This window comes from Salvelinus sp. IW2-2015, linkage group LG7, assembly GCF_002910315.2.
Source record: "Salvelinus sp. IW2-2015 linkage group LG7, ASM291031v2, whole genome shotgun sequence".
NCBI classification, from domain to species: Eukaryota; Metazoa; Chordata; class Actinopteri; order Salmoniformes; family Salmonidae; genus Salvelinus; species Salvelinus sp. IW2-2015.
Window position 1 is genome coordinate 15,474,465 of NC_036847.1, and position 19,043 is coordinate 15,493,507.

Here is a 19,043-nt window from a genome sequence, read left to right on the forward strand (position 1 = left end):
TGACATCAATTCCCATAATGCTCTCCTCTGCTAACACAACAGGGCCGCATTCAGCAGAACTAAGCGTTGTGTTGTAAACGGTCCTGTTCTGAACGACCAGTTGAATGTTGTGAATAGGCTATGGTGGCATAGGGGACGATTGTGTGCTGCACGAGTTTTGCGATTTGAAATGGGCAGACACATATTGATCACACCTGTGAAACGGGAGCAAACACACTTCAAATAATGTTGAAGAACGGTGCGCAGCGTTTTGGGGAAACGTGTACGTTATGCAACGTAGCAAATCGTTTAATGAACTGAACGCATCCCAGCAGTGGGCTACCGAACTGTGCCAGACAGGGACCGCAGCAAGTAAACAAACCTATTCGACACATTGATAGCGGAAGCGAATTTAGGATACAGTTGTTATATTGATCGGGGGCTTACGTTAGCTGCCGTACACGACACGGCAGTAAACCCTTGAAAAAACTGGAATATTATTACAGTATTTGTTTTCGCACGGGAATAGACTGCTGATATGCGCATTATGCACTGCATCACTTTCGATAATATGGACGATTTTACCCTCGACATAGAGTACCTCATATGGGATTTAGGTTGGCATCTATAGCTACAGTAGGACATTATTCCGTTGCATTGGACTGAAAGCAGCTGTCCTTGAGCTCCAGGATCATGGGCCCCATTATGCAGGAACGCACTGCCTCCACGGCATTGAAACGCGTTGTTTCCAAAGAGAAGATACGTACGAAAAATTCTGAAAATAACGGACCGATTACGAGGTAATCAATCAAATGTATTATAAAGCCTTTTTCACATCAGTAGTTGTCACAAAGTGCTTATACAGAAACCCATCCTACAACCCCAAAGAGCAAGCAATGCAGATGTAGAAGCACAGTGGCTGGTAGAAACCTAGAGAGGAACCAGGCTCTGAGAGGTGGCAATTCCTCTTCTGGCTGTACGGGTTAATATTATAAGAGTACATGGCCATTAAGGCCAGATCGTTCTTCAAGATATTCAAACGTTCATAGATGACCAGCAGGGTTAAATAATAATCACAGTGGTTATATAGAGCAGTGGTTTCCAAAACTGTAGTAATGTTCGAGTCACTCAAATTTCATATGAATATACARTAGGCGTGGTAAAATGTATAAAATTGCAAGAAAATTAGCTTTAAAAGTATTTTTTTTATCTGCACTTCATGACAAAATGTGTAGAATTACAGGACATAAGCTTTAAACCTGCAAAGTTCTCTATGCCAACAAGAGGGGTGTGAACAGTTTGTGTCATGAACAGTCTTTGTGCCCATAGAAATAGGGAGGAGGGGGGGGGGGTGTATAGAGGGTGCAACAGGTCAGCACCTCAGGAGTAAAAGAGCTAGCTAGCACTTCTTGGGTTGATAATTCATGCATTCCCCACAATTTCCCAATAGTGTGTGATTGCGGCCTGCAATGTGCATGTGGGCATTCCTGCATCTGCAGGCACGCCCCCTCCCAAAGAGCAAGACATCTTCAAGCTTGTGTGACACTTTTGATATTCTGGATTTCCCCTGATTGTCTATGTTATTAAAATCTGGGTCAAATGGGAAATAAAAGTATTATTGGAGTTTTTCAGGGGCGAAGGACACTGTCTACTGGTGTTCTAGCTAGCTACCTATCCTGCCTGCTGTGTACCGCCAGAGTCCTAGCTAGCTAGCATACAGTGTCCTTCGCGCCTGCATGCCGAACACCTGCCCTTGCCGTCGTTAACAGAACTGCGGGAAAACAGTGCCCTGACAGGTGGGGGCGAAGTACACTATACTGCTGTGCTAGTTAGTTACCTATCCCGCCTCTTGCCTACTGTGTACCGCTGGAGTCCTAGCTAGCACCACTTGTCCTTCGGGTAAATCCATATGAATTCAATCACTTTTTGACAGCTTCGCTTTTGATTTAAATAAAACTTTGTATACATGTTTGCCCATGGAAGAAATGGTCAGTAAGTTACTTTTTGGACCTGAATGTCAAATCATTCAGGAGATAGAGGTGCTCGAAGTTGACCCATTTCCCATACCCCACCATACCAAGAGACATTAATGTCTTCATCACTGGAAAATATACAGTAAATGGTTGATATCATTTAAAAGCTTACAAACAGGGTTGTCAAAATGTTATAATTTCATAAATAAATTGAATAAACATTCTAAAAATTGTTGTACCTTTTAATGTAAAAGAAAGAAGAGGAGTAGGTGGCCAGCACGTCGCAATAAACTTTATTGAACTACAAACAGAATGTATGTACAAAAGAGTACATAAAAGGGAGCAGTCAGCATAGTACATCAGGATGCACAACTGCAAAGCATTAATGTGTCGAACACACCGACATCATTGCATTTTGGTACACCAGAATTACATTCATTTCCAATTAAACGTTGCGTTTGCAGCATTGCATTGCAGAGGCAGTTGCAGTGCGTTCGGTGTGGTGCATACGTTGGATTTATCGAACGTTTGCGTCAAACTGTACTGTATGTGTAGACGGCTTGACAGAAATGGTAGCAGAAGGTGAATGTTGAACTTTTGTTGCATACATATCCAGATGATGCTGCGTACTATTTTGCGCAATCGAAGCGTCAGAGTTGCGTGCGGGACGCCTTGATCACACAGATACTGTTGTTGCGCAAAATAGTATGCAGCATAATGTGGATGTGTGCAACAAAAGTTAAACATTCACCTTTGTAAGAAATTGTAATAGATACTGGCAACTTGTTTTAACAACTTCTCAACACAAGCTATACTTGACACAACATGCACCCATCCCCCTCTATACCCCCACACTTCGTACCCTTAATGATAATAACCACAGACCCACACACACTCCCCTCCCCCATGAACAGGCCCCTGCTAAAACAAAACGCACATGCATTCTGCTCGAGGTTGAGACTCTAAGACAAAGAACCATGTTAAGAGCCAATGGAACGTCGACATCAGGCCCGAACAGGACTACCCACGACCCAGATCGACCAATCAGAAGGCCAGACTACCAGATTCAACCTACGTCATTTACTGCATATATAATCTGCACAATATGTTTAGAGCCTCTTTTCCGACGATTCCATATGAGTCAGACAGAACGGGGCCGTGCAGCACGCTTTGCTAAGATATCTTTACATTGAATAAACTGTCTTACTAAATACCGATCCACCCTGTGCAGCGTCTTGACTTGGTCTCATTTCTCTAGTAACGTATCATCAACACCTTCTGCTACCATTTCTGTCAAGCCAGCTACGCATACTGTTTGACGCAATCACAAAATGTGATTGAATTCAAATGGATTTACTCCTTCTCTAACGCCTGCCGAACACCTGCTGCCCTCACCGTGGTTAACATAACTGCGGGAAAACAGTGTGCTAGCTACCTACATATCCCGCATCCTGCTTCCTATGTACCGCCGGTGTCCTAGTTAGCTACCTAGCATCCAGTGTCCTTCGCTAACACTTGTCGAACACCTGCTCTAGCCATCGTTAACATAACTGCAGGAAAGCAATGCCCGACAGGCACTTCTTCTTCTGTGGGGTTTATTGGCGGTTGGCATCCAACGTTATGGTGCATTACATCACCTTACCATCACTACCATCATTACCATCACCTACTGTACTGGCGCGCCACCGCCTCCTGCCTGTATACCGGAGTCGTAGCTTAAAAAGTGGCCAATAGAAGTATAAAGAGGGGTTCCTGCAAATTCAGGAAAGCCCACATGCAGGAACACTCCAAATTGCGTATAGTGCAAAGAGATAATTACAAACTCTCTCCTGTCTCCTCACTCCACTCTCTTGTTTCAACAGTTCAAAGAAAGCTAACAAGGTGAAGAAGGCAGGAGCTCAGCTCAAGAATTCCCTTCCAGGTCAGGATAAGGACACTGTGTCGACAATCCAGAGGGTGAGTGACTGGTGGTGAAATCATCTTGCAGGTCTTGCAGATCATGAGGTCTTGTTATGTGCACAAGTACCATTAATAACCAGACTAGTGTTTGGCAAATAACTTATATGGTACATTTTCTCCTCAGGGCATTCATTCAAAGGGAAGCAGAGTCAAATCTGGCACTACTCGAAACACTAGCAAACTGGCAAGGTAAGTTTATAGGGGAACCCTTTCTTAAAATGACTCAGTCCAGTCAAATCCTTAACACTTTAACTCTCCACAGCCCTCAAGAAGGAGGCTTGAAGTCTAAACCACACACACACTCCTCCACACAGAGGCAGGAGAAGCGAGAGGTTCAGCGAACGTCCCCATGTTGCGGTGAGTTAGATCAGAATCATGGGGTACTGGGCCGAAGTCGGAAAGCTCTCTCTCTGCCCCTCTCCCCTATACCTGGGCTGCGCCAGGGGCCAATGCGGCTTCACACACACACTCAAGTCCCCACCCTGGAGTCTCTCAGGCAGTTTGAGCAGAAGGAAGTCGACTCGGACAGCGCCAGTGACCTGTCAGACTCAGAGAGACTACCTGTACTCCCCTCCCCCTGTACCCCCTGCACCCCACCCCATCTCAACCTCCGTGCTGAAGTGATCAACTCCAGCGACTTCCCCCCAGCCTTCCCAGGACCACACGGGGCCACGAGCGACAACGAGAGCGTCAGCTACAACTACCCTGACTTCCTGCCTCCTCCCTTCAACACCTGGAGCCTACGCCAGCTGGCTGTGTTCCTCCACACGGAGGGCCGAGGCGCACCTCGCCCCAAACCTGTGGGGCCCCTGGAGAAGTACCTGGAGAGGCTGCTGCAGTTGGAGTGGCTCCAGATCCAGACTGTGCAGGCGGAGACCTGCCGACCTGCGGGGGGCCGTCCTAGGGCCCTGGGCTTCCCCTCTGCCACCACCACGAACGCACCTCGGCCCCACACGGCGCCACCCAGCCGCCTCAGCTCCCCCAAAGGCCTGCGGCAGTGTCAGCGCGCCTTCCCGTTTGCCCCTCACAACCCCCCCTCGCTGGCAGCACAGCAGCTCGCCCGCCTCCCTGTCTGCCCCCATTGTCACATCCGCTACCCTCTGTGCAACGGGAGCTGCTCCTCGTACGCCTACCAGCGCCACTCGCGCCTCAGTCCCCTGCTGGAGCGCCGAGCCAGGCCCGGGGTTCCCCCGAAGAGGAGCAGCAGTGAGAGCCGGGTCACTTCCTCTGAGAGTAGGGCTACAGGCTGCAGTGGAGGAGGACAGACTCCAGGTAGCCCCTCGGCAGGAAGAAGCCACGTCAGACACATGCAGGCGGTTGGCAACATCCGCAAACCCGCCCAGGAGCCAGGCACTAACGGTACAGGTCATGCCGGTGTGAAGAAAGGCCGCGCCAGAGCCAATTCGGAAGCCGAGGTGAGGAAGGAGTCCAGTACGGCTAAGGCAGGTGTGGAGAAACACACACACTCTGGAAGTAAACGAGAGTCTAACACGATCAAGAGGGTCGAGAAAGACTGTCAGAGGACAGAAACAGGAAGTCAGGCATCTAAAAGTGGGGTTAAAAGAACAGTAAAAGAGCCACTCTCTCTCTTCAAGGCACCGTTGTCTGCCAAAGCGAATGGAAAAGCAAAGAATGTTCACTTTATTGCAAAGTAACCACATTTCCTGGCTCAGTACAGGAGCTTAAAGTTGTGCTTGATAAAGTTCTATATAATATACAGTGCCTTCAGAAAGTGTTCATATCCTTTTACTTTTTGTCGTGTTACAGCCTGAATTCAAAATGGATTAAATCTCTTTTTTTCTCTCACCCATCTACATAAAATGCCACATAATGACAAAGTGGAAACATGTTTTTCGAAATGTTTGCAAATGTATTGAAAGTTAAATACAGAAACATCTCATTTACGTAAGTATTCACACCCTTGAGTCAATGGGGCTCCCAAGTTGCGCAGCGGTCTAAGGCACTGCATCTCAGTACAAGGGGCGCCACTGCAGTCCCCTGTCATTGTAAATAAGAATTTGTTCTTAACGGCCTAGTTAAATAAAACAAAATACATATTCGAATCACCTTTGGCAGCGATTTACAGCTTTGAGTCTTTCTGGGTAAGTCTCTAAGAGCTTTGCACATCGGGACTGTAGAATATTTGCACATTATAATGAAAAAAAAATCTCTGTGAAGTTGGTTGTTGATCAGTGCTAGACAGCCATTTTCAAGTCTTGCCCTAGATTTTCAAGCCGATTATAAGTCAAAACTGTAACTAGGTCACTTGGGAACATTCAATGTTGTCTTGGTAAGCAACTTTTAGGTTATTGTCATGCTGAAAGGTGAATTTGTCTCCCGGTGTCTGTTGGAAAGCAGACTGAACCAGGTTTTCCTTTTGGATTTTGCCTATGCATAGTATATTCTATTATCCTAAAAAGAACTCCATAGTCCTTGTTGATGACAAGCATTTTTTTTTCTTTTTCTGGTATTTTACCAGGTAAGTTGACTGAGAACACATTCTCATTTACAGCAACAACCTGGGGAATAGTTACAGGGGAGAGGGTTGAATGAGCCAATTGTAAACTGGGGATTATTAGGTGACCGTGATGGTTTGAGGGCCAGATTGGGAATTTAGCCAGGACACCAGGGTTAACACCCCTACTCTAACAATAAGTGCCATGGGAGTGCCTCAGAGAGTCAGGACACCAGTTTAACGTCCCATCCGAAAGACAGCACCCTACAAAGGGCAGTGTCCCCAATCACTGCCCTGGGGTATTGGGATATTTTTTAGACCAGAGGAAAGAGTGCCTCCTACTGGCCCTCCACCACATTTCCAGCAGCATCTGGTATCCCATCCAGCGACTGACCAGGACCAACCCTTCAGAAGCAAGCCAGCAGTGGTATGCAGGGTGGTATGCTGCTGCATACCCATAACATGATGAAACCACCACCATCATGCTTGAAAATATGGAGTGGTATGCAGTGATGTGTTGGATTTTCCCCAAACATAATGCTTTGTATTAAGGATATAAAGTTAATTTCTTTGCCACATTTTTTTTGTTGCAATAGTACTTTAGTGCCTTGTTGCAAACAGGATGCATGTTTTGCAATATTTGTATTCTGTTCAGGTTTCCTTCTTTTCACTCTGTCATTTAGGTTAGTATTGTGGAGTAACTACAATGTTGTTGATCCATCCTCAGTTTTCTCCTATCACAGCCATGAAACTCTGTAACTGTTTTAAAGTCACCATTGGCCCCATTGTGAAATTCCTGAGCGGTTCCCTTCCTCTCTGGCAACTGAGTTAGGAAGGACGCCTGTATCTTTGAAGTGACTACATTGTGACTACACTGTATTGATACACCATCCAAATTGTAATTAATAACTTCACCATGCTCAAAAGGATATTCAATGTCTGCTTTTTAAAATGTGTATCTACCAATAGGTGCCCTTAGCGAGGCATTGGAAAACATCCCTGGTCTTTGTGGTCAAATCTTTGTTTGAAATTCCTGAACTTATTTAGGCTTGCCATAACAAAGGGGTTGAATACTTATTAACTCAAGCTTTTCATCCGTAATTAATTTGTAAAAATGTTCTAAAAACATAATTCCACAGTGAAACAGGCTCTGCCAGTGATACAACATCTAAATTTAATCCATTTTAAATTCAGGCTCTAACACAACAAAATGTGGAAAATGTCAAGGGGTGTGAATACTTTCTGAAGGCTCTTTTTACTGTTTTACTGCTGTTTAAATCACTACGCTAGCTGTTTGCAACTTTCAAAAGGTCAAATAAAATATATATAATCATCTATTTCATGTAGACTTGATTTTAAGTGATACTTTAATAGGTCAAAGAATAAAAACATTGCCAACATGTTGTACTGTAACAATCTTGCACTGTAACAATTTTTGTTTGGGCAATACAAACAAGCCTTTACATGGAGCTTGGACCATGATATCTGATATTATGATCTAATGTGTGGAGCAAATATTCTTTCCAAACATGTTTATTTCAGACTGTAATCAATTAAGGCTTTTAGGCAAACTGAAGACGTTGGCTCAAGGCACTTTGCACTGTACAGACATTTTTGTTAGTACAGGTTATTGATGTTGAAAAGTAGACAACATATAGGCCTATTATTAGTCAACCATTAATTATTTAGTCAGCAAGTAGGCTGATCCACAGAGCCTGAGGTTCACTCAAAATAGCCATCATCATCGGTCTAGTGGAGCTGTTTTTGGTGTTGGAATGTATTTGTTCCTTTATTCTCTCACTATATGTTTTTCTTTGTTGCTTGACCATCATGTATCTTTCTTTGGTGCCTCATTTGTTTCTGTGTCTAAGAGTTAAATTGTTGAATACGGAGAGACACACACTTTGTGATATTGTTGGAATGATGGTTTATTGGTTCAATATGAATGATATACTCTATTCAAGGTATACTTGTGTAAGGGCTTTCTCTTGTTTGAATAGACTTTAATTGACATTGTCTATTACAAGTATAATTTGCATAGGGCTAAGCTCTTTTTTTGTTCAAGAGAGACAGTCTAATGTTTGCTACGAATGTAAATGCGTATTTTTCCAAATTTTGTATACCATAGTTCTATTTATGATAGATATTGTGTTAATCACATTTTGATTCGCATTTGTCATTGACATTTATGTTTACAGTTTTGGGTAGGAAAAATGTTAAGCAAAAAAGCTGAATGTATATTTTTTTGCATAATTTAACAGTTATTCCATTTGTTTACATTAGAACGTCTATCAATGTATTGTACTTTATGTGGAATTTATTCATTGAAGCGCTACATACATGTAATAGTCATACTGTGTTAAATTGCACTTTATTTATTCAATATTAATGTAAAGCCATAGATCAGGGAGTAGAGTTGTCGTAAACATTCTCACACGCACACAGAAAGTGGTGCATATTTTCTCAATGTTGAATGCAGTTGTTTGTAAGGCATAGAAATAAATATGCTTTGCACTGAATCATTGAGTGATATCATTGAGTGAGTGTGACCTTACCATCTATGAGTGAGGTTGTAAGAAAATACATATTTATGAAATATTGATGGAAACTGTATACTGGTGGTGATATGTAGGCTTGTTGGTTTCAATTGGAAAATATTTTTGGGTAGTGTGTCATATCCTCTTCTTCCCTGGAAATGGTTTTAGAAGCTGACGGAGTTGCTTCTTTCTGTCGTTTACACATCCTGTTGTGGGGAAAACAGTTGTCAAAACACAATCTGATATTATGCTCTCTCTAAGGTGAGAAGCAAATGTATTGAAGTGTAAAAATTCATGGTTAAGAGCCAATCATTTTCTATGAGGCTTTTTTGTTTGACTGACTTGAGATGAACTTGAACCCAAGTGTGGTGACTGAGAGTAACAGTTTAAGCCAGACTTACCGAGGTGTGTGTTTGCAGTGAAACAGGCGCTGCCCAGTGTCTCTAGGTTGATATCTTCTCTGTAGACGGGTCCATCGTTCCACATAAGGTCATAGCCACCAACCCTCTTTTCTCTGCCAGTCAATCTAAAGAGAACAACCAAAGAGAGAATATAGATGATAGGAAAAATATCACCAAATCACTTTCCCCTATTAAGTAGTCTCGGGAAGTGCTGTTGCCTTAGGTCTGGGAACAATAGGGGATTTTCTTGGCAACTTCGAAAGGGGAGAAAAAAATCTTCCAGGGAGGGTGCTCTTCAGACAGACAACTCTCCCAACAAATCATACATTTAGGTAGGCTCAGCTTAAAATGCAGGCGGGAATTGTGCCCTTGATATATTATCACCTCGGAAACATGAAAGAGATGGACCCAACGTGAACGCAGATAGCTAGGCTAATTAATTATAGCCACAGCCAGTCAGTGGTGGAAAGCTTGTAACACTAACGTTCGCTGTCATGGCTCATGCAAACTACTAACTTGGAAAATACACATTGAAAATATTCTCTGCCAGCTCCATCTAGCTAGCTACCAATTTTGTGTCCGGTGGGGATGTTTATACCAGGGTACAATCGGAAAAGGCGGTGAAGTAAGAAAGCTGGATTTCCTGCTTTCCTGTCCATTTCCGACTATAGCAACTGGACGTTTGTATCGGTGCAGACATGTATGTTGGAACATTGTTCATGCGAGAGGTACTCCATCTGCACAGGAAGACTACCAATCAAGTCTTTTCATCAGTGGAAAGTAACGAAGGTAGGAAAGGAGCAAGCCAATATTTGGATCCAATTCCATCACTAAAGGCAACCACACTGCGGGTCACTCAGAATGTTGATACTGTATATTTTGAGGCTAGGTCAATATCTAGTGACAATTGCAGTCTGCACTGGAGCTTATAGGGTATGTCAGGTGTAACGCAGTTAATGTTAATACAGAGTAAACATTCTGAGTTGAACCTGTAGTGTGGTTTCCCTTTTAAAAAGGGAAAACTCAAATTCATGCCTACTGGTTTCTCAAATTGGTAAACTCAAATTCAATAAGAAAGAAATTCCAATTGAAATTTCTGTACTTCCTGTATTAACTGAATTGAAATGGAACTGCCCACAACCCTGCCACAAAGGGTCATAATGACGTCTACCCTAATCCAGAGATATTCAGCTCTATCACTAGGGGGCCATTTTGTCTGTGGATTTTTCAGTAGCTGTCCAGTATTTTAGCTGTCCAGATCTTCTAGGAAATATGACCTATACAATATGAGTGAAATAGATTWCCCCCCCCCCCCCCCCTTCTGTGAACCCCTGTCCGAACYGTTTATTTGCTTGTTTAGCCAATGAGACATARCGGCCAAAGTGTGAGAGGTCAACTTTTTGAAACAGTCTGTTTCAGATACAGGTTTGAGGAGGGGTATTACAGTGGTTATTATCTAATTTATGCTTTGGCCACAAAGTAAAGGACTTGTGAGTAAAGGACTTGTGAGTCAACAACATTATTTGGCTATGAGTTCACAGAATGAGCTTTTAAAAATTATATTTTCCCTGGAGTTACTTTAAAACCCAAATAATGTCACAGATTGGCCTGAGAATCTTGATTTCCAAGGTCTAAATCAAAAGCAAAGAAGGAAACCAGTAGGCATGTTGGCCCTGGGTTGAGTATCCTTTCCCCACTCCCTACCTGCCCTCCATGTCCACGATGTGTAAGGTGTCCTCCAGCAGACAACACTTCATGTCGTAATCCTCTTTGCTGCTGGCGGTGAGAGAGGGAGAGGCGTTCACCTCTATCAGCCACCTGTGGAGAGACACAAATTAGGAATTGCGATCCGACTTGAATGTTCGCACCAGTCTCCCATTGACATCAATGAAAGATTAAGTGAAGAGTTGCGCCCGCTTATAATTCTGAATCGGCCCAAAAGAGATTAAGGATGACGGCAATGATCTAACATTAAGATGATCCAAGAATTGTGACAGACCTAGCTACCATTTTACATTGTGGACACACCAACAGATCCACGGACAACGCAATCGCCATTGTACTGTAGACTGCCCCTAAATACCTATGTCAGAATGCTGTTAATTGACTACAGCTCAGCCTTCAACACCATAGTGCCCTCCAAGCGCATCACTAAGCTCAGGGCCCTGGGTCTGAACCGCTCCCCACAGAAATGCGTGCTCAGCCCCCTCCTGTACTCCCTGTTCATCCATGACTGCTTGGCCATGCAGGTCTCCAACTCAATCATCAAGTTTGCTGACGACAACAGTGGTAGACCTGATTACCAACAATGACGAGTCGGCCTACAGGGAGGACGTGGGAGCTCTGGCGGAGTGGTGCCAAGAAAATAACCTCTCCCTCAACAAAACGAAGGAGCTGATCGTGGACTACAGGAGAAAGCAGAGAGACGGGGCTATCCACATCGACGGGGCCACAGTGGAGAGGGTCAAAAGCCTCAAGCCTGGTTCAAATCCAGGCTGTATCACAACCGGCCGTGATTGGGAGTCCCATAGAGCGGTGCACAATTGGACCAGCATCGTCCAGGTTTGGCCGGTGTAGGCCGTCATTGTAAATAAGAATTTGTTCTTAACTGACTTGCCTAGTTAAATAAAGGTTAAATTGAAAAATTAACAAGTGGATTAGTTTGCTCTTCACTCTATGTCAATTAGTAGCCTAGGCCTACTCCCGACCAAAAGACTGACAAGTCTTAACAAATCAATGTGATTTTGTTTCACTGAATCTCCATCTGTATATTTGGTTAATTCTCTGGATGGGCAAATAAGTGGAGGGGGTATCACTCATCTATTTGTTTTCTCATCTACAGTGCATTCAGAAATAATTCACACCCCTTGACTTTTTCCACATTACAGTTGTATTCTAAAATGTATTAAATATTTGTTTTCTCTCATCAATCTACACATAACATCCTATAATGACGAAGGGAAAACAGATTTTTATAAAATGTTGCACATTTATTAAATTTAAAAAACAGATATACCTTATTTACATATGTAGTCAGACCCTGTGCTATGAGACTTGAAATTGAGCTCATGTGCAAACGGTTTCCATTGATCATCCTTGAGATGTTTCTACAACTTGATTGGAGTCCACCTGTGGTAAATTCAATTGATTGGACATGATTTGGAAAGGCACACACCTGTCTATTTAAGGTCCCACAGTTGAAAGTGCATGTCAGAGCAAAAACTAAGCCACGAGGTCGAAGGAATTGTCTGTAGAGCTCCGAGACAGGATTGTGTCGAGGTACAGATCTGGGGAAGGGTACCAGAAAATGTCTGCAGCATTGAAGGTCCCCAAGAACACAGTGGCCTCCATCATTATTAAACTGAAAAAGTTTGGAACCACCAAGACTCTTCCTAGAGCTGGCCGCCCGGCCAAACTGAGCAATCGGAGGAGAAGGGCCTTGGTCAGAGAGGTGACCAAGAACCCGATAGTCACTGTGACAGAGCTCCAGAGTTCCTCTGTAGAGATGGGAGAACCTTCCAGAAGGACAACCATCTCTTCAGCACTCCAACAATCAGGCCAGACGAAAGCCACTCATCAGTAAAAGGCACATGACAGCCCGCTTGAAGTTTGTCAAAAGGCACCTAAAGGACTCTCAGACCATGAGAAACAAGATTCTCTGATCTGATAAAACAAAGATTGAACTCTTTGGCCTGAATGTCAAGCGTCACGTCTGGAGGAAACCTGGTACCTATGGAAAAGCATGGTGGTAGCAGCATCATGCTCTGGGGATGTTTTTCAGCCGCAGGCACTGGGAGACTAGTCAGGATCGAGAGAAAGATGAATGGAGCAAAATACAGAGAGATCCTTGATGAAAACCTGCTCCAGAGCGCTCAGGACCTCAGACTGGGGTGAAGGTTCACCTTCCAACAGGACAACGACCCTAAGCACACAGCCAAGACAACGCAGGAGTGGCTTTGGAACAAGTCTCAATGTCCTTGAGTGGCCCAGCCAGAGCCCGGACTTGAACCCGATCGAACATCTCTGGAGACCTGAAAATAACTATGCTGCGACGCTCCCCATCCAACCTGACAGAGCTTGAGGATCTCCAGAGAACAATGGGAAAAACTCAAATACAGGTGTGCCAAGCTTATAGCGTCATACCCATGAAGAATCGAGGCTGTAATCGCTGCCAAAGTACTGAGTAAAGGGTCTGAATACTTATGTAAATGTTATATCAGTTTTTATTTTTAATACATCTGCAAATGTTTTTTGTTTTGTCATTATGGGGTCTTGTGTGTAGATTGATGAGAAAAAAACCGATTGAATCCATTTTAGTATAAGGCTGTAACGTAACAAAATGTGGAAAAAGTTAAGGTGTCTGAAAACTTTCCGAATGCACTGTATATATACTGTGTATATATACAGTACCAGTCAAAAGTTTGGATACATCTACTCAAGACATGGATGTCGATTAAGGCAGCCCACCGTACCTCTCTGATTCAGAGGGGTTGGGTTAAATGCAGAAGACATATTTCAGTTGAAGGCATTTAGTTGTACAACTGACTAGATATCCCTCTCTCCCTTTCATTCAAGGGGTTTTCTTTATTTTTACTATTTTCTACATTGTAGAATAATAGTGAAGACATCAAAACTATGAAATAACACATATGGAATCATGTAGTAACCAAAAAAGTGTTAAACAAATCATAATATATTTTAGATTCTTCAAAGTAGCAACCCTTTGCTTTGATAACAGCTTTGCACACTCTTTGCATTCCCTCAACCAGCTTCATGAGGTTCCTTCCTACATAAATGTCAGATTTATAAAGCAATTCAATGGTTACATACTGGGCTCAGACTGGTTAATGTTTTGCATTAAAAATGCATTCAGTTGGTGGGGAATGAGGAGGGAGGTGTGCGTGTGTCTCACGGTTTGAGGTCCTGATCCAGTAGAATGTCATAGCCATAGAGCTCAAAGCAGTGTTTGTCGTTGATGATTACTTTCTGCACACTCTGCAGGCTACGGACAAATATGTTGTCAACGTCCTTAAACAGAGCCTCTATGGTCTCTGTGCCATGCCTCGCAGTCAGGTATCGCCGAAGCTGCTGCATCTGCCACTTACAGCCCTACACACACGGAAGGGAGAACAGAGAGAGAGATTCATAGCAAAGTAATTTATTCTTAAATTGTGTTTAGCAGTGGTCTTACTAAACATTCGGATTAGATTACCCCCAACATTGTGACTTTTGAAGGAATTCTACACACCTTTTCAGGATCATAATCTGGCGCTGTTTTTTGCACTGCCACATTGGTGAGATGGACATCTTAGGAGAAGCATTAAAGAGACATGTTCTATTTGCCTAGTCCCAGATCTGTTTGTACTCCTGCCAACTCCATTGTTGTCATTGCCAAGCCAAACAATTTCTTAAAAACCTGTTTTTGCTTTGTCATTATGGAGTATTGTGTGTAGATTGATGAGGGGAAAAAATGATTTAATCCATTTTAGAATAAGGCTGTAATGTAACAAAATGTGGAAAAGGTCAAGGGGTCTAAATACTTTTGGAATGCACTATATGACAGGATAATGAGTGACAAGGAGTTGGCATGATGGCACAAACAGACTGGCACTGGAGAAAGAGATGATGGAGAAATAGTAGAACAGAATTTGGGTCAACTGTATTTKAATTCCAGGCAATTCAAAAGACTCAAATTGTTACAGACAATTTATTATTAGGATTCCGGGTTTTAATCCTGAATTGAGTCGAGATGAAATAGAGCCGACCGTTGGGAGTTTGTTTCTTAGGAAAAGACAATTATTATTATTTGGCTGCAGAACAGTCGACTACTGTGTGCAGATAACTGTTCTTAGACAATAACTCAGCTCACATTCAAGGCTGTAATGAGGTAAGGAGAAGGATACACTGGTCATCAATGCTGGTGAGAGAGAATCGGGTGCTGGAGAATCGAGCAAAACCATCTCGATATAACCATGCCTTCAGTGGGATATACTAAGACACACACACAAATGAATTCTAGTTAACAGTGTTAAATGTACATATTTTACAGCATGTGTTGCTTACTTCATCAGTTGACGTGTGTCAAGCCCGTATGAGTGAAGTGCTTAAATCCAATGATCTACCAAAATAGTTTTAGATTTGATTACTTTGATTTTGATTAATTTAGTGATTGAGAAGACCTAAACTTACTGATGTAACCAATACATAAACCCTCAAGTCAAATTTTCTTCCTATGTAAGGAAGGGTCATAAAAAGAGAAAGTTAGAGAAGAGCAATACAGAAATATCAAAATAATCCATTGTGTAATAATTTATTCCAAACTTAGACCTATTATCAAACTTAAGTTTAATGCACCACTGATAAGGTAGGGATTTTCTACGTAGCGCTGTGCAACGTAGCTCTCCACTTGAGTCTCATCTCTCTGCTCCTCTGAGCGACTCCCATCCTGTACAAACACAAACATACAGTGTCAGTGTGTGTTTGTCTGTCATTTTTTATTTATTTTTATAAACATGAACATAAACCATGTAAAAGTTAAGGGCAACAACCTATAAGACATCTACATTGCACAACAATCATATAATGTCATGTTTCAATTTATTATATTACCGCATGGTGTTACCTTTTTCCAGTCCATGATGTCTTTCAGTTTTTGAAATAGGAAAATGCCCTTCCCCTGAGATCTTGCAACCTGAACAAAGATTGATAGAGGGAGATGAACTTCATAACTATAGTATAAAGATACAAATGTATTATGTTAGTGCATAATGTAAAAGCAAAAGTTTTGTTTTGTCTACTCTTCTTATTACTGATGGCAACCTAATGCTAAACTAAGCTTGTGTGAATTGTCACGTTCACTGTTGAAAATAATGTATTTGTAGACTTATAGATTTAGTGCACAGGTATGTTCTGGTTGTATGATTGTTCTGTGTTTTTTTTAAACTGGAGCTGCCTTGTTTGCCACATCTCCCTTGGAAAATATATGTTTTTGTATCTTTGATGGGAATGGATTAATTAAAGGTTCGATAGGCCTATATTAAACAATAAAACAAATCTGCAGGTCCTCTCACCGGTTTCATGATCCAGGTGCTGCCCGGGCTCCGTTTGAACTCTTCCACAAAGAGGTGGTATTCACTGGGTAGTTCAAAGGTTCGGGGGAAAAAGTCACATTTGGACGCTTCAATGCGGCCAGCTTCCCTCTCAAGGGTTTTGCGGTACCTCTTCAGGTTTTTCACCATTAGGTTCTTGCGCGTCAGCTGCATCATAAATCAAATTAAGATTATGATACAGTACAAACATAAGTGTTATGTTATGAGGGGCAATCTGCAATTGGTACATACATTTTTTGACTCTTAAATTAATGATAGCCTATATACACATTGATTCTTTAAGAAATGCCTTATGATCTTACTTAAACTAATAATGTATATTTTTGATCTCAGGGATGGATGGTCAGTCCTTTCATCCATAAGTCTATCTAACTATGAATTTGAGAGTGGTTGCATTTCTCCAGCCCATTCCTCAGCTGTTTACCAAAACAGTGTGGGGTGACCGCTTTGTTGTTTGAACTGCAGATTGCCTTTATAATACACATGACTATAAATAAGAGCGCCACATGGGAAAATATGTTACAATGACACCTGCTGTCCATATATGGTAACAGCTATTTTTACAATACATGGTAKCACTATTGTAGGGATCCTCGTGCATCATAAAAGCCTTCATAACAGCTAAGACATTATAATGTCCCCCATAGGCAGTGATAAACATGAACCTTATGGACACCGGCAAAATATTCTATGAGGCTAGTTAGGCTACAGTCAGGCAAATCTGTTGTCATGTGCAGTAGTTGACATAGAAGCACATGACAACAGATTTGCCTGTCATCTAACAAGAATAGATATGACGGCTGTTATAGCCTAATGTCTTTTGTAGGCTAGTGTTGTAAAGGCTTTATGAATACATAGATAGGGGGGCCCCACAGTAAGTGTTACTGACTAATCTGTAATGGTACTGACTGACCTCATAATGATTGCGGAAATGGCATATCCTCACGTGTTCTTCCATGTAGGAGTGATCGAAATTCTCCCTCAGCCACCCAACATCACACCAGTTAAAATCCCATTCTCCATCACTGCGCTCACAGATAAAAAAAAGAAGTTTTTTTAAACATGGGCATTTGACATCTTGTAATGTAGGCTAAGTCACTCAGGATACAATATGCTAATTAAAATGCTCACATGCACTCACACATACATAGATACACACACTCTGGATACAATATGCTACAAAGCCTAATCAAAATTCAATGTAGTGGATGCACGCACGCACACACACACATTATGGCTACATCATTAGGTCTAGCCTACACAACTCACTCTTTGACCTCCATCCAGCCTGGTCTTTGTCGCAAGACATCTTGAATGGTGTTTGTTAGGCCACATTTGTAACGTACACAACTTCTTCCATCCCTATGGAGTCAACAAGTGGTTTGTTAGTATCTTCCATTGCCAGGCTATGTCACAAACTTCAGCCATCCAACATCACACCAAATACAATCCCATTTGCCATTACTGTGATCACATATCACAAATCATGTGCATTTTACTTCTTGTCATGTAAGTAAGTCCGTCTACACTAAGAAAAAAAAGTTATATCTAGAACCTAAATGGGTTCTTCGGCTGTCCCCATTGGAGGACACTTTGAAGAACACTCATTTGGTTACATGTAAAACCTTTTATTCTTAAAGTGTGTACACACAATATAGCTAGTAAAATGCAAATAAACAAAACACACACAGCTAACAGCATTAGCCTACAGTGGCTATCATCAATTAACTAGCTGGGTGTCAAAATGAATGCCAAATTGTCTATGTACTGTCAGATGTTTCCAATCATGCTAGTGCGTAACGTTAACTAGCTAACGTTAGCTGGTTAACAACCATATTTGCAGAACAACTCACCCCTCTCTTCTTTTTTGATAACCATAAGGACCCTTGTATCCAGCAGTCTGGTGAAACAATTAATGATTTAAGCTAGCTAGCCATTCACAATTGCCTGAACAAGTGATAGGCTAATAAGTTAGCTAGCTAGACATTTAACGTTAGTTGATTATCTTCGCTAACGTTCACAAAAGAGACAAAGCTAAATATATATTTTCGGACACAATGAAGTCGTGACCAGACCAGCCTAGGCAGCTGATAATCGGCGCTAAATCTGCTCTAGAGCCCACTATCGGCTGCCTAGAAGAACCAGAGCCTTCAGCTTCACCAATATCAGAACCACAGGTCAAAATGCGCTAACAGTAACGTTAACGTTGCTAAAGTTGGCTAAACAGAGCATGCATAGATTTTAATTTGAAGGGCTTTCCTACCTTATTCTTTGACATGTTTTCGTGGTAGCATTCGCCACATCTGTTTACCAGGGTCAGCTAAAAGGTTAATTAGCTAAATGTTTAGCTAGCTAGCATTAACGTCAGCTAGCTGTCGAGTAGTTTGACCAGAGATACTAGAAAGGAGTAGCTAGCTAGCTAGTATCTACCTGGTTTGACAACACATGTTGTCATGGCAACCTCATGAATGAAAAAAATGTATTTATAATCATGATTTACAATGAATTACACACACACACACACACACACACACACAATCTTTGAACATTTATTTACATTTATTTTCATATTTCCCAAATCATAGGAAGAGAGAAAAAGCGTACAGCACTGGTAGACCCCCTTTTCAGTC

General features: G+C 42.2%; 2 protein-coding genes across 3 annotated transcripts; one reads left to right on the forward strand and one right to left on the reverse strand.

Annotated features, from left to right (window-relative positions):
• Positions 1–308: 308 nt before the first annotated feature.
• Positions 309–8,885, forward strand: fam217ba (family with sequence similarity 217 member Ba). Its single transcript, XM_023991121.2, has 4 exons — positions 309–779; positions 3,815–3,908; positions 4,036–4,100; positions 4,174–8,885. Exons 1-4 carry the CDS (start codon positions 673–675, stop codon positions 5,564–5,566), a joined length of 1,659 nt encoding a protein of 552 aa, XP_023846889.1. The 5' UTR covers positions 309–672; the 3' UTR covers positions 5,567–8,885.
• ttll9 (tubulin tyrosine ligase-like family, member 9) lies at positions 8,721–19,043 on the reverse strand. 2 transcript variants are annotated; one of them, XM_070444469.1, is made up of 14 exons: positions 18,971–19,043; positions 18,267–18,313; positions 17,683–17,775; positions 17,327–17,438; positions 16,375–16,560; positions 15,927–15,995; positions 15,659–15,749; positions 15,494–15,534; positions 15,208–15,295; positions 14,553–14,611; positions 14,217–14,413; positions 11,009–11,122; positions 9,305–9,429; positions 8,721–9,109 (listed from the first exon to the last, which is right to left on the reverse strand). In XM_070444469.1, the coding sequence occupies exons 1-14, from the start codon at positions 18,980–18,982 to the stop codon at positions 9,039–9,041; spliced, it is 1,305 nt and encodes a 434-aa protein (XP_070300570.1). In that variant the 5' UTR covers positions 18,983–19,043; the 3' UTR covers positions 8,721–9,038. The 2 variants fall into 2 exon arrangements, with proteins under 2 accessions (XP_070300570.1, XP_023846892.1); XM_023991124.2 differs by lacking the exon at positions 18,971–19,043 and adding an exon at positions 18,677–18,949.

Excerpts from the sequence above, each read along its gene's own strand:
- fam217ba (XM_023991121.2), top strand. The coding sequence starts at position 673 with ATGGGCCCCATTATGCAGGAACGCACTGCCTCCACGGCATTGAAACGC. Across the intron at positions 780-3,814 it reads AATAACGGACCGATTACGAG|TTCAAAGAAAGCTAACAAGG; the intron begins GTAATCAATCAA and ends TTGTTTCAACAG. Across the intron at positions 4,101-4,173 it reads AACACTAGCAAACTGGCAAG|CCCTCAAGAAGGAGGCTTGA; the intron begins GTAAGTTTATAG and ends AACTCTCCACAG.
- ttll9 (XM_023991124.2), bottom strand. Across the intron at positions 11,123-14,216 it reads CTGGATCAGGACCTCAAACC|GTGGCTGATAGAGGTGAACG; the intron begins GTGAGACACACG and ends GTCTCTCCACAG. Across the intron at positions 9,110-9,304 it reads CACTGCAAACACACACCTCG|GATGTGTAAACGACAGAAAG; the intron begins GTAAGTCTGGCT and ends TCCCCACAACAG.